At 40.7% G+C, this 12,138-nt stretch overlaps 1 protein-coding gene across 1 annotated transcript; it reads right to left on the minus strand.

The window, feature by feature from the left end:
• Positions 1-254: 254 nt before the first annotated feature.
• LOC137021271 (uncharacterized) lies at positions 255-7,360 on the minus strand. The gene is made up of 2 exons (XM_067387549.1): positions 7,303-7,360; positions 255-1,589 (listed from the first exon to the last, which is right to left on the minus strand). The coding sequence occupies exons 1-2, from the start codon at positions 7,358-7,360 to the stop codon at positions 529-531; spliced, it is 1,119 nt and encodes a 372-aa protein (XP_067243650.1). The 3' UTR covers positions 255-528.
• Positions 7,361-12,138: the final 4,778 nt, after the last annotated feature.

Here is a 12,138-nt window from a genome sequence, read left to right on the forward strand (position 1 = left end):
CATTATTTTAGTTCTGACTCTTGTTGATAGTTTTGAAATAGTAATGAAATTGTTTTATTGTTTATTATCTGGAAGCTGTTTACAATAACTTATATTAAGTAATAAAAATGTTTATGATACTATGTTTTAAAGTAGTAAAAAAAAGTTAATTGTGAATATCTAAAAGTTGCTTACAATACTAAGTTTATAAATAGAAATGAAACTGTTTACAATACCAAGTTTTAAAAAAGTAATGATTTTTTTTTATTGTGTGTTTACAATACTATTAAGTATATAGAATGTTTACAGTAGTATTAAAAGATTTGTTTAAAATGGGTAACATTTCTGCTTTTTACATAACGCTGTGTTACTTTGTATACATTGTACACTGGATTATTATCAGTGAAAAAAATTTAATAAAATGCATTTTAAAATATTGAGTGTAGGTGTACATTTTTCAACCACTTTTAGGACACTAAGGTCTTTGTATTTACATAATGTACATAAGTTCAGTTAGAACAGGATTGATAGTGAACAAGATAGCACTTTTCATTCTGGATCTTCATGGATGATGTCACCCTGCATATTCACAAGCGCTGCACAGACTCTGAGAATTTTGTCCATTTTGTGTGACATATTAATAGGGACAGTCTGGGAGACGATTTTGAACACCTTGAGCCGTCGAATTACTCTTTCTACATGTATACGAACATTGGCTATCCTCCTTGTGCCTGTAACATCTTCATCAGATAATTGTCCACCTTTGTGAGTAAATGCTGGCATGACCAGGTTTACCCCTTTCTCAAACAGTAAATTACGAATTGTGAAGCCTCTGTCTGCCATCACTTCATCGCCAGGTTGAAGATAGTCCAGAAAGCCAGACTCTTGGGTAATGAACTTGTCACTACATCTCCCTCCAAAAGCGGGGGAGATAAAAATAATAAGACCAGAGGGGGCAATAGCAACCAAATACTTGATTGTATTACTTGAATAATAGTGACTGTATGATTCCCCTCTCGAATCAAGATTGTGAGCTTTTTGTAAAATGGTTTCAGAGCAGTCAATAATGCAGGTGGTGTTAGGAAAGTTTTCCATAAAGCACTGAGGCATTGTGGCACGGATTGTCTCTCGTTGCAGCCAGGGAATGTACACTTTCATGTGCTCCGCCATTGTGTCAATCCAGTAAGAAAGAATGCGGCTTACCACACCCTGTGACACATTAAAACGTTCAGCAAGGTCTCCCTGAAGTAAGTTCAACTTGAGCTTCATCATGGTCATCATTATTTGATCCATTGTGTGCATCTTAAAATTGGCTGTGTAGAACTGCTGCAGATATTTAACATGCTCTTTAAATACACCAATAGTGAAGCCTGTGTACAATAAAGAGCTAGTGTCATTCTTAAGAATATCAAGGGCTATGGGTTGTTCTTGATAGCACTGTGTTGCTTTGTGAGACACAATCACATTATCATCTGCAGCATAACTGTGGTCTGCTAATGTCTGATCCTCATACTGAGTGCAGGCGTCCTGCTGTGGTGGAGATAATGTCTGTACAGTGTCGACATCACTTTCGACATAATTGTCACCGTCGACGTCACTTTGCTCAGCATCTGCAAGGTACAACACACCACATTACAAAAAGCTCTGAAAACATAATATTTTAAAAGTGCCTACTTAATTTTTGTCTTTTTTTTTTTCATGTTTTTACTTGATGTTGTTTGTCAATAAAAACACATTAAATTTAGCAAAACATACATGTAGGTGGTTATCATTTATGTATTTGATGCAAATTAATAAAACCGATAAATTCCTATAACTACTAATACAACTAACGTCCTGAATTCATACAAAATTAACTTTTTAATGCACTGTGTGGTTTGGGCCTGTTATCAGAAACAATAGCGTAATGCTAGAATTAAATCATTTATGCCTAATCAATATGCCATGAATAAATGCAGAGATAAAGCTAAAGACAATAGAGATTATAAATGTTAAATAAATGCTTAACAATGCATTTAATCGAGATGCTGTAAGTTACCTGTTCGAGCATATGTCCTGACGAGACGTCGCCTCGGAGTCTTTACCGGAGCATCATAGCCCAACCACTGTTCAGGGAACGGTGATCTTCCGTGGGTCTTCCATCAACAAAGTGAAATGAGCAAACATACGGTTGTTTTGGCGGTCGCTTTAAGTTTAAAGCTTTTAACCAAAGCCGATCGACGAGCTTCTTCCCCCTTCGGAGGTTGATGCAGATCATACGGTGCGCCACAGCCGCATTCCGCCCTGGTCCGTGGATTATGGTCAAAACAAACGTTTTTAAGAAATGCACGGCGTTTGTACCAGTTATTATGGCAACCTCTGACTGCACAATGTGTACCTGACCTTCTAGATTCCATAATATATATGAATAGGCCAGTCAAAAAGGCACACTCGCAATGCGGCTACCATAGGTTTAGTGTCTGACCGGAAGTCTTACACCGAACAGCTCAAAGATGGCGGCGCCCGGGTTTACGTCAAAAATAAGGTGAATAGACTAAGTATAGACATGAACTCGTTTATGTAAGTTTGGGCTTTTAATCATATATCTTATGTGAGAGATTTTGATAGATTTGTAAAGGTTTTGCTGGTAAGCTAATTAATTTAACCTAAAAGTATGCACTGTACCGTTAATCGGTGACGTCACATACATGGAGAGTGTAAATGGGCTGAAATTATTTCAAACACGTTTTGATCTTTCATGGTAAACATTTCCAAACACGAAACTATCTCAAACTTGTTTGATCTTTCATGGTAAAATAGCTTTTACGTCCAAACATAAGTGACAGTATGAGCATTACTGAATAAGTAATATTAAACCTAAAAGTTTAAATTCTGTTATCTTAAGATTTCTTTGTGTGTATATTCTGTATATTATTTTTTCTTTTCTGCATTTCACCTCTGCTATAGTTTATTTATAATGAGCATGCCATTGTTTACTAAATATTGTTGGCTCTGTGACAAATTGTTTATGTTCCCAGATTTTTCCATGCTGATGGCATTGCAGTTGGACATCTTTAGACATTGTGAACCATGTGACTGGTAAGTGATACCTCAAACATACACTACCATTCAAAAGTTTAGGGTCAGATTTGTAATGTATTTGAAAGAAAGCTTTTATGCCCACCACTGCTGCATTTATTTAAATTAAAATACAGTAAAAAAAATAATATTGTGAAATTACAATTTTAAAATTCAGGTCTTAAAAAGCCTTAAAGTCCCTGTAAAGTTAATTCTGAGAATTGTTTCCAAACACATTAAAAATGTTACAAATGTATTGCTGAAACACATTGCAAAGACTTTGAACTATGTAGTACTGAATTGTGAAGTTAGAGCATTTTATATTTTTTTCAGGATTTTTTTGGGGGGCTTGATGATGCACTGGAGCCCCTGAGCATTTGTCAGCGCCTACATCTGTCGACAACAGCCTGCAGTATGTGCCCACCAATGAGTGTAAGTTGCCTTGTGTGCTTATAAGTAGTCCACAGTAACTCTACCAAATTTTGCCACCCCCTAACATGATTATTTGTTTATATGCATCAGTATAGCTGTAATGCTAAGATACTGATGACACTAAATCAATTTTAAGGTTTTTGTCCAAAGTGAACTTGTCCTTGTATAAGTTTTTACGTTGTTACATGCCAAGGAACCTTGGCGGGCATACCATTAAAACCCCAACTGACCAACAAAGATACCAATGATTGTGTAATCCTTAGAACTCAGTTTTGGATGGCTTGTAGAGGGCATGCTGCGGATCTGCACAGTATCTGCTTGTTTATATTTTTGAGTACTGCCAATATACATAGACCAGTCATCACGTGAAAATAACAGATCCAATCCTAAAATCCTGAAAGAAAATAAATAAAAAGAATAGACTTGTGTTTCTATTGCCCTAATCTTTGATTTTGTTTTTCCAAAACAGGAAGCCTGCTGAAGAAGACAGAGGACTGAGACAACACATGCACTTGAACACAAATACACACCCTATACATCTGAGGGTTTTTTTTTTCTTCATGTGTAATTTTAATATTTGCTTTTGTACGTTTTAAACACTCAATTTTCAATGCATAGAAATTAAATAAAAGCTCAATTTGAATTAGTTAAATGTTTTCATTTTGGGAAACATGGCTATAGGCCCTACGGAAGAACATGGTACTGTTTTCTGTGGTATATTGCTCAATGATTTTACATGGGTTTCACATTAAATTACAGGTGTACATGGGGTGTAACATACAGGTTTGTCTGAGCTCATCTAAAATATGAGTTGAAGCACCTGCAAAGAGGATTTGTGACTGTCACAAATAGTTTAGAGCCAATCACTGTAAAGCACTACACCTACAGTACAAAAGTGTGACACTTAAAGCCTTTGAAATAAGCTTCCATTCTGCAGTTCAACTTCTTGAAATGAAAAATATTTGCATAGTAAGTTTATATATATATATATATTTCTTCTTCTTTAACTCTTTAAAAATATATTTGAGTAGTTTTTGATAACCAATTAATTACATGAACTACTTGTCTTAATACTTATATGTACATATAGGTCTACTTAATTTAACAAACAAGCTAATATTGCTTTGGTAAAATGTTTTTTTTTTTTTTTTTGTAGTTCTTATTAATTAAATAGATGTAGTTACGGTATGTATTTCATATACATTTACCTTAGGAACCCAGACCTGCGCCAGGACCGGCTAATTGTACAATTTATGCTGGCATGATTGTGGCCCTATTCCGGCAGTGTTGGCTCAGTTTCGGCACCCGGACTCGCGCCAGAACCGGCTAATTGTACAATTTATGCCGGCGTGATTGTGGCCCTATGCCGGCAGTGTCGGCTCAGTTTCGGCACCCGGACTCGGGCCAGTGTACTCGGGCCGATTCTGGCGCGTCATTCATTCCCGTGTTTCACACGAGTCCGGCAACCGCATCTGGGCCGAGTTATTTCTTCTGGCTTGCCGGTTCTGGGCCATTATTGGCCCACATCTTTTTGGCTACCTGGGCTATAACTCCTCCCCGAACTCCACGCTGCTCTGTATCTTGCTCTCTCATTGGCTGTCAGTCATTGCTGATGTAGTTTTCAGTCAGAACACTTTTTCACACAGAACGATTTTGAATCGCCGACAGGTCCAGATATTTAGCATGCCAAATATCTCACGGGCGTCGGCGACTCGTCGGCGATTCTCTCAGATCGCGTCTTTGCTCATTCACACTGCGTGATTGTCACTCGCGTGAACGAGCACCGATTTGCCTGTGATTTCGGGCATTTGTCGGCGATTTCTCAAAACCTGTCGGCGAGCCAAAATCGGGGCTAAAATCGTGCAGTCTGAACTCGGCTTAACGGCAAAGAACAATATAAACTGAAGGCACTTTGCACGCACGCATTGAATAGTTTTTGCACTAATTTAGTTTGTCCACAAGGTGTCAGCACTGAAACGGCCTGTTGTTTCAGTCTGAAAAGAAACGGAGAAGACAGAACAAGAGTAACAACAAACACAATAGCCGACCGTGATGAAAAGCGGTCGTTTGAGGGGATTAAAAGATACCAGCAACTCTAATTTTAAACAAGTACAAAGACATTTTATTGTAACTATTTGAGCGGAAAAGACTAGACAAGCCTGAATCTCTCTAGTGTGCATGTGTCGAGCACTTGTGTTCGTGAGCGCCATCAAAGGCTCGAGACTGTGCGCGCAAGTAAAAAAAAGTAACCTTATTTTTCCATGATGAAATGCAGTTGACATTCCTCAAACTTTGCAGTGTGTAAGTTGCCGAGCAGCATGAAAAACAAACCTTTTATTCTTAATGTCAATGTGTTATAAACAGAAAGCAAGCAGAGAGCGCTCCCATTACAGATCTGTCGACATCACCATGAGCTTAAGGAGAATATCTTATTTATCATGTTTACAACGTTGGTTATAGTTAGATAATTCATAAAATTGTGCTTGAACATTAAAAAAAGAAGGGAAAAAAAAGATTTTTGGATTCTGACCAAATTAAAAGGTAGGTAATAATAATACAAATAATAAAACATTTATTCTCTGAGTATAAATAGGTGCTAGTGTTAAAAAGTTGCAATGGAGTATAAAAAGACTATAAAAAGGTGCAATGTTTTCGTCTTACGGACAAACTCTCATCAGCCAGTGAACAACAGCCAGACCTTAAAAACTGCACTTTTAGTAAATAAACAGTAAAACTACAAATATTGTCTTATGTAGGCCTAAATAAAAGTCTTAGGATCCAAGTTATGTAATATCGATTATTTTCTCGTCCAGTTTTTTTGAGGCACTGCCTCCCTTGCCTCCTTGAAACAAAACCATGTAACCATGAAATCAAAATTTACACTTTCTTTTTTTTTTCTTCTTTTTTTTTTTACAGAATGTTGCAGTATATATATATATATATATATATATATATATATATATATATATATATATATATGTATGTAACGGAGTTTAAAAATATTATTGTTAAATTCAGCTTAAATTGGGAAACTCTCCATTGGCTGTTACGTCACTCGCGTTAGTGCACATGATATTGCGGGGCGGAGCTCTATAATCAGAATCTCATAGCTCGTCCTGCTGGTAAGTCGCATAAATGTTTGCTCCGTCTTAATAAATAAGTTTTGATCATTTTCAAGCCCAAGTTTGAACTATAGAGATTGCTAATGTGTCGTCATCATGACGTATTCCCGGTGGTGAACGCAAAGCATTTTGGGAATCCGCGGCACAAACATACACACGCATACACAAGGCGCCAGACTTCTTTGCATGGAGGGAAGAACGCAGTGTTCAAGATGCCGTCTACCTGCTGTTTTATACAGTAACTTCAAGTCGCTGCAGCAGGCACAGGTCTTTTTTACAGATGGATGGTTCCAGGACCTGGAGATTGTAAAAGTGGGGCAGAAAACTGTCGTCCGTTCAAATGTATGCTAATGTTTTAAGCACCACACTCCTCACTCTCTCATCTATCTGCATGCAGTCAGAATTCAACAAACCAGCGTGTGTGTGTGAGATTTTGGTTGGGTGACAGTTGTAGGTTACAGTTTGACAAGTTTACATTTTGACAAAAGCACAATGTTGTGTTTTATTGTGTGTACACAAATATAAGTAAACACTTTGCAGTTTGAAAGATTTCCTGTATGAACAAAATGACGGAGTATGTTTTTATGTTTCCACTGTTCGACCGCGCCCGCGCCTCTCTCTCTCACACACACACACGATGGTTTGTTGAATTCTGACTGCACGCAGATAGATGAGAGAGAGCGAGGAGTGTGTGCTAAAAACATTTGCATACCTTTGAACGGAAGACCGTTTTCTGCCCCACTTTTACAATCTCCAGGTTCTGGACCCATCCATCTGTAAACTTGGGCCTGTTGCAGCGACTTGAAGTTACTGAAAACTTTGTGTGTGTATGCACTAACACTTACTATCATGTAGTTGTATATATATATATATATATATATATATATATATATATATATATATATATATATATATATATATATGGTGGCTATTTCCATAACACCAAAAAGGAGGACACTTTGCGGCATTTAGTGAGGCAAGAATAATTGCATAGGACTCTGATGTACTTGCGACTACAATGTACTCGTAATACAAATTTGTCCATTATATCGATGGTATCATGATACAGTGATTCTGAAAAAGAATTCATTGCCGGACAATTTGATGTAGACCTATGTGTAACAGAAGAGGCAAAAAGTGTTTGTTCACAGTATTTGTATTTATTTAAGACATTGTGATGTCTGTTTCAAAAAAGTCTTGCAAAGTGCACAGTGCCTGAAATCATACAATTTCTGGACTTCTGGAAATAACAGAAATACATATACAAAACGTGATGATATGACGTAGCCAGCTGGCTTGTTTACGTTTTTAACCAATGATATATCAGATATTTATTTGACACCGCTTTCAGACAATCGTTTGTTTGACCAGATCTTACGGCATTAAACGCTATGCTGCAGCGTCCTAATAAAGATTCTAGAGCGGGTTTTTAAGGCTGATTCAGCGCAACTCCAAAAGGAGGACAAATGAGTGTTTATGAGGGGGCTTAAAATCTCTCTCTCTCTAATACTCTAATATAAATATATATATATATATATATATATATATATATATATATATATATATGGGTGCTGGAAGTTGGGCAACAGTTTGACGGTTGACCAGTTGCGCTGCTCTTAAGGATCCAGTCCTTTGATTACCTTAATTTTCTCGTCATATCTCGTCTTTGCATTAGGATTTAGTTTTAGGCGGTATGGTCCGACAATGTTTTCTTTAGCCCGCTGCATTTTGTAGGATTATATTCTGTTTATCACGCTAATTTTTAATTATTTTCATGCCAGAACACTAGCCTGCAATACCAGCCCATGTAAACTGGCCAAATATACCCATAATTCTTTGCGTTCTGATGACGTTGTCACCCAGTTGGTCACATGTCTTAGCGATCTCTATAAACCACACAAAAGTTTACTTGTTTTGTCTATCAACTCCTAGTTGTGTTATTTGAGTCAAATATGTATTATTTGTGACTATACGATGAAAAGTGTGTTAATTGGCCTGATTGTAATCTCCAAACTTCTGTTTATTTCATTTAAGACGTTAAATGCGACATCGATGTGCTATATGCTGTTTGCTGATAAGCCTTTTGGTGCTGTTTCCCAGGTATGTGTTTTAATCGAGTTTTGTCATGTTATGTGTTAAAATACTAGCCCCAGCTGAGTGTTAGCTTTTAGCACATGTGCTGTATCGTCTCGCACATGCTCTCTGCTGTGTAACTGCGCCATCTAAGGGCTGCGTTCTTCTCTCCATTTCATTTATATAAAATATATAAAATAAAATTATAAAAAATGATGGTTACTTGAGTTCATATTTTCCCTGTATTGATGTTAATTGTCTGTATTTGTGTTTTATATTTTATTTTAATGGATGTATGCTTTATTAAGAATTTTTCCACTATATGTTCACGCTCAATTTGAGAAAATGTATATAATCAGAATCTCATAGCTCGTCCTGCTGACGTTAAATGCGACATCAATGTGGTATATGCTGTTTGCTGATAAGCCTTTTGGTGCTGTTTCCCAGTTTTCTCGTGTCACAGATACAGTAAAGCAACCTTGAGTGACCATCCACCTGTTCTCCATGTGAATTTATTCCATCTACACACACACACACACACAGTCACATTGGTGCCGTGACTCGTTGTTTCTTCAATCAAGATGATATCTGAAGCGGCCGAGGGCCGAGAGTCAGGTGGACACAATCTTGTACAGAAACTGATTTTTTTTTTTAAAAGAAGACAAGAGGAACTTTATTCATTTTTTTTTTTATTATTATTCACTGAGAGACTTTGCGAATTTGAGATTTAGAGACATTTACTAAGGACAGTTCCCTTTCGTGGGAACTATCGACGCTACGTCGAATGACGTGATGGGAACCCTCTGTATTTTGTGTTCGTGAAGCACCTCTGTATCCAACCAATGAGAAAGACATGACGTCAGAGGCGGGTGACGTCACGGATCAGGAAGCTATAAAGCATACCCAGAACAAAGCACGCTAGCTTCTGTTGTCTTCAGCAAGCGCTATCTGTATCTGTCTGTCTTATTTATTGTTGTATTGTCTATCATACACACTGTGGTCTCTTTGTTCGAGGACAAGAGTTCCCAAGCACAAATAAGACACATATATATATAAGAATGGCGGAAAAGCAGCAGTTTAGGAAGTGTGCTCCTCCTTGCCCGCGTTTCATTGTGGAAGGAGACACACACGACATGTGCGTTAAATGCCTGGGGGTTGAGCATGCACAGGCGGCTCTCGAGGGAGCTGTCTGTGTACACTGCGAACGGCTCACCCTCAGAGTGCTGCGATCGCGCCGGGCGCTCTTTGAGGAGGGCGCTGGGGCGAGTGTTCCTCGCGGGTCTGGTCCCGCTGCTGCCGAGGCACAGCGAAGGCTGCTCTCGTGGGGTTCACAGATGGATCTAGCAGAGGGGGAAGAGACGGGCGCTGCCCTATCGCTTCCCTTACCTGCTAGACCCAGTGTCTCTCCTTTGGTGGCGGAAGCACGCGCAGCGGTTTCTTCCCCCCGAAGGGAGACACCGATGCTCAACGTATCTTCCTCCGAGGAGGTTGATGTGGAGAGCGTCGATGAGGAACCGCCAGCCTCATCCCCTGCATATGAGGAGCTTTTGGAGGTGGTGACCAGGGCAGTAGAAAAATTAAATATTGACTGGCCCGCGGAGAGACCTGACAGTAAACCAAAAAGCAAGTTAGACGAAAGGTTTCTCCCCGCACGGTCACTACCCCAGCGTCGGGGTCTGCCGTTTTTTCCCGACCTCCACACCGAGGTGTCGAGGTCGTGGAAGAGACCGGTTCAGTATCGGCTATACAGTCCACAGACATCTTTGTATAGTAATATTGTTGGCCTAAAACATCATGGCTATGGGGCGATGCCTCGGATCGAAGAGACGCTCGCGAGCCATCTCTCGCCTGAGTCGGCATCGTCCCTTAAGACCCCGACGTTGCCCACCAAGCCTCTAAAGACAACTTCCAGCTTGGTGGGCAAGGCTTATTCGGCAGCAGGTCAGGCGGCTGCATGCCTTCATACGATGTCAATCTTACAGGCATATCAAGCCGATCTGCTGGGGGAAATTGATGAGAGTGGGGAGGCGTCCTTTGAGGCAATTCATGAGCTAAGAAAAGCAACAGATTTAGCTCTCCGGGCCACCAAGGAGACGGCACCTTTGGCTCAATCTCTCTGATATCAAAGAAAGAGATAAAAACACGCTCATGGACGCGCCGCTGTCTCCTGCTGGCCTGTTCGGCGACGCAATGTCAACCGTCGTCGACAGGTTTCAGGACACACGGAAACAAACAGCGGCTTTCTCAAAAATTATTCCCCGCCGCTCTCATCCCCCCGAGGCTGCTGAGCGGGAGCAGCCTCGGCCGACAGCCAGCTCCTCAGCGCACAGGGCGCAACAGAAGGCCAGTGTCGCCTCCCGGGCTCCCCCACGAAAATCTTGGGGACCAGGTCGGGCGGCACAGGCGAAGCCTTCCGGAGGTAGGACGGATCTGAGGACCGTCATTATCTCTCGGAAGGCTTCAAAGAAGAGGTCCTGACATCTATGATGCAGGATCTCTCGAGGGTAGCCCCCTCTGGGGGGATTCGGATATCGGGTCCTCCCCAGTGCCCTCAGGGGACCGTCCTGTCAACCCTACCACCCAGTGTGCGTCAGGGCACAGCGGTCTCCGCCGATCCTCCGAGGAGGGTCGGTCAGCATGTAATTTGTTTGTCTGCCGGTGCGCCGCGTCAGATAGACGAGCCAAGTGCTCAAAAAACACCAGAGACCAGTCTTGAGAGACTGGTTCCCTTAGTAGAATATTTGGAAGAATGGAAAAGTCCCCCGAACATTTCGAAGTGGGTGCTGCTCATGATAGAACAGGGATACAGAATTCAATTTGGTTCTCGACCACCCAAGTTCAAAGGGGTGCTTCCCACAGTGGTAACCCCAGAGCAGTCTCTGGTGATGGAACAGGAGGTTACGACGCTTTTGCAAAAAGGGGCTATAGAAAGGGTTTCCCCTCCCAGCAAAATGTCGGGCTTTTACAGCCGCTACTTCATTGTTCCGAAGAAGGATGGAGGGTTGCGTCCGATCATAGATTTACGTTTGTTGAATCGATCCGTAAAAAAGCTGAAGTTCAAAATGCTTACACTCAGACAGATCATCCCTCAGATCAGGTCCGAGGACTGGTTTGTATCGATAGATCTGAAAGACGCATACTTCCATGTATCCATCCATCCTTCTCACAGGAAGTTCCTCAGGTTTGCTTTCGGGGGCGAAGCTTACCAATACAGGGTTCTTCCCTTCGGCCTATCCCTCTCACCCCGCACGTTCACAAAGTGCGTGGATGCAGCACTGGCTCCGCTGAGACTCCAGGGCATCCGCGTACTGAACTATATCGACGATTGGTTGATACTAGCTCAAACAGAACAATTAGCAGTTCAACATCGAGATGTTGTCCTGTCACACATGAAAAGGCTTGGGTTGAGGCTCAACGCCAAGAAGAGTGTGCTGGTCCCGAGTCAGGTTGCAAACTATCTAGGAGTAATCTGGGA

This window comes from Chanodichthys erythropterus, chromosome 6 (genome assembly GCF_024489055.1).
Source record: "Chanodichthys erythropterus isolate Z2021 chromosome 6, ASM2448905v1, whole genome shotgun sequence".
NCBI lineage: Eukaryota > Metazoa > Chordata > Actinopteri > Cypriniformes > Xenocyprididae > Chanodichthys > Chanodichthys erythropterus.

What these genes read in the sequence shown, in the direction of transcription:
- LOC137021271 (XM_067387549.1), bottom strand. Translation starts at nt 7,360, where the DNA reads ATGGGTCCAGAACCTGGAGATTGTAAAAGTGGGGCAGAAAACGGTCTT. An exon ending in AAACGGTCTTCCGTTCAAAG is followed by an intron (nt 1,590 to 7,302) that starts GTATGCAAATGT and finishes TGTACCTTGCAG; the next exon opens with ATGCTGAGCAAAGTGACGTC.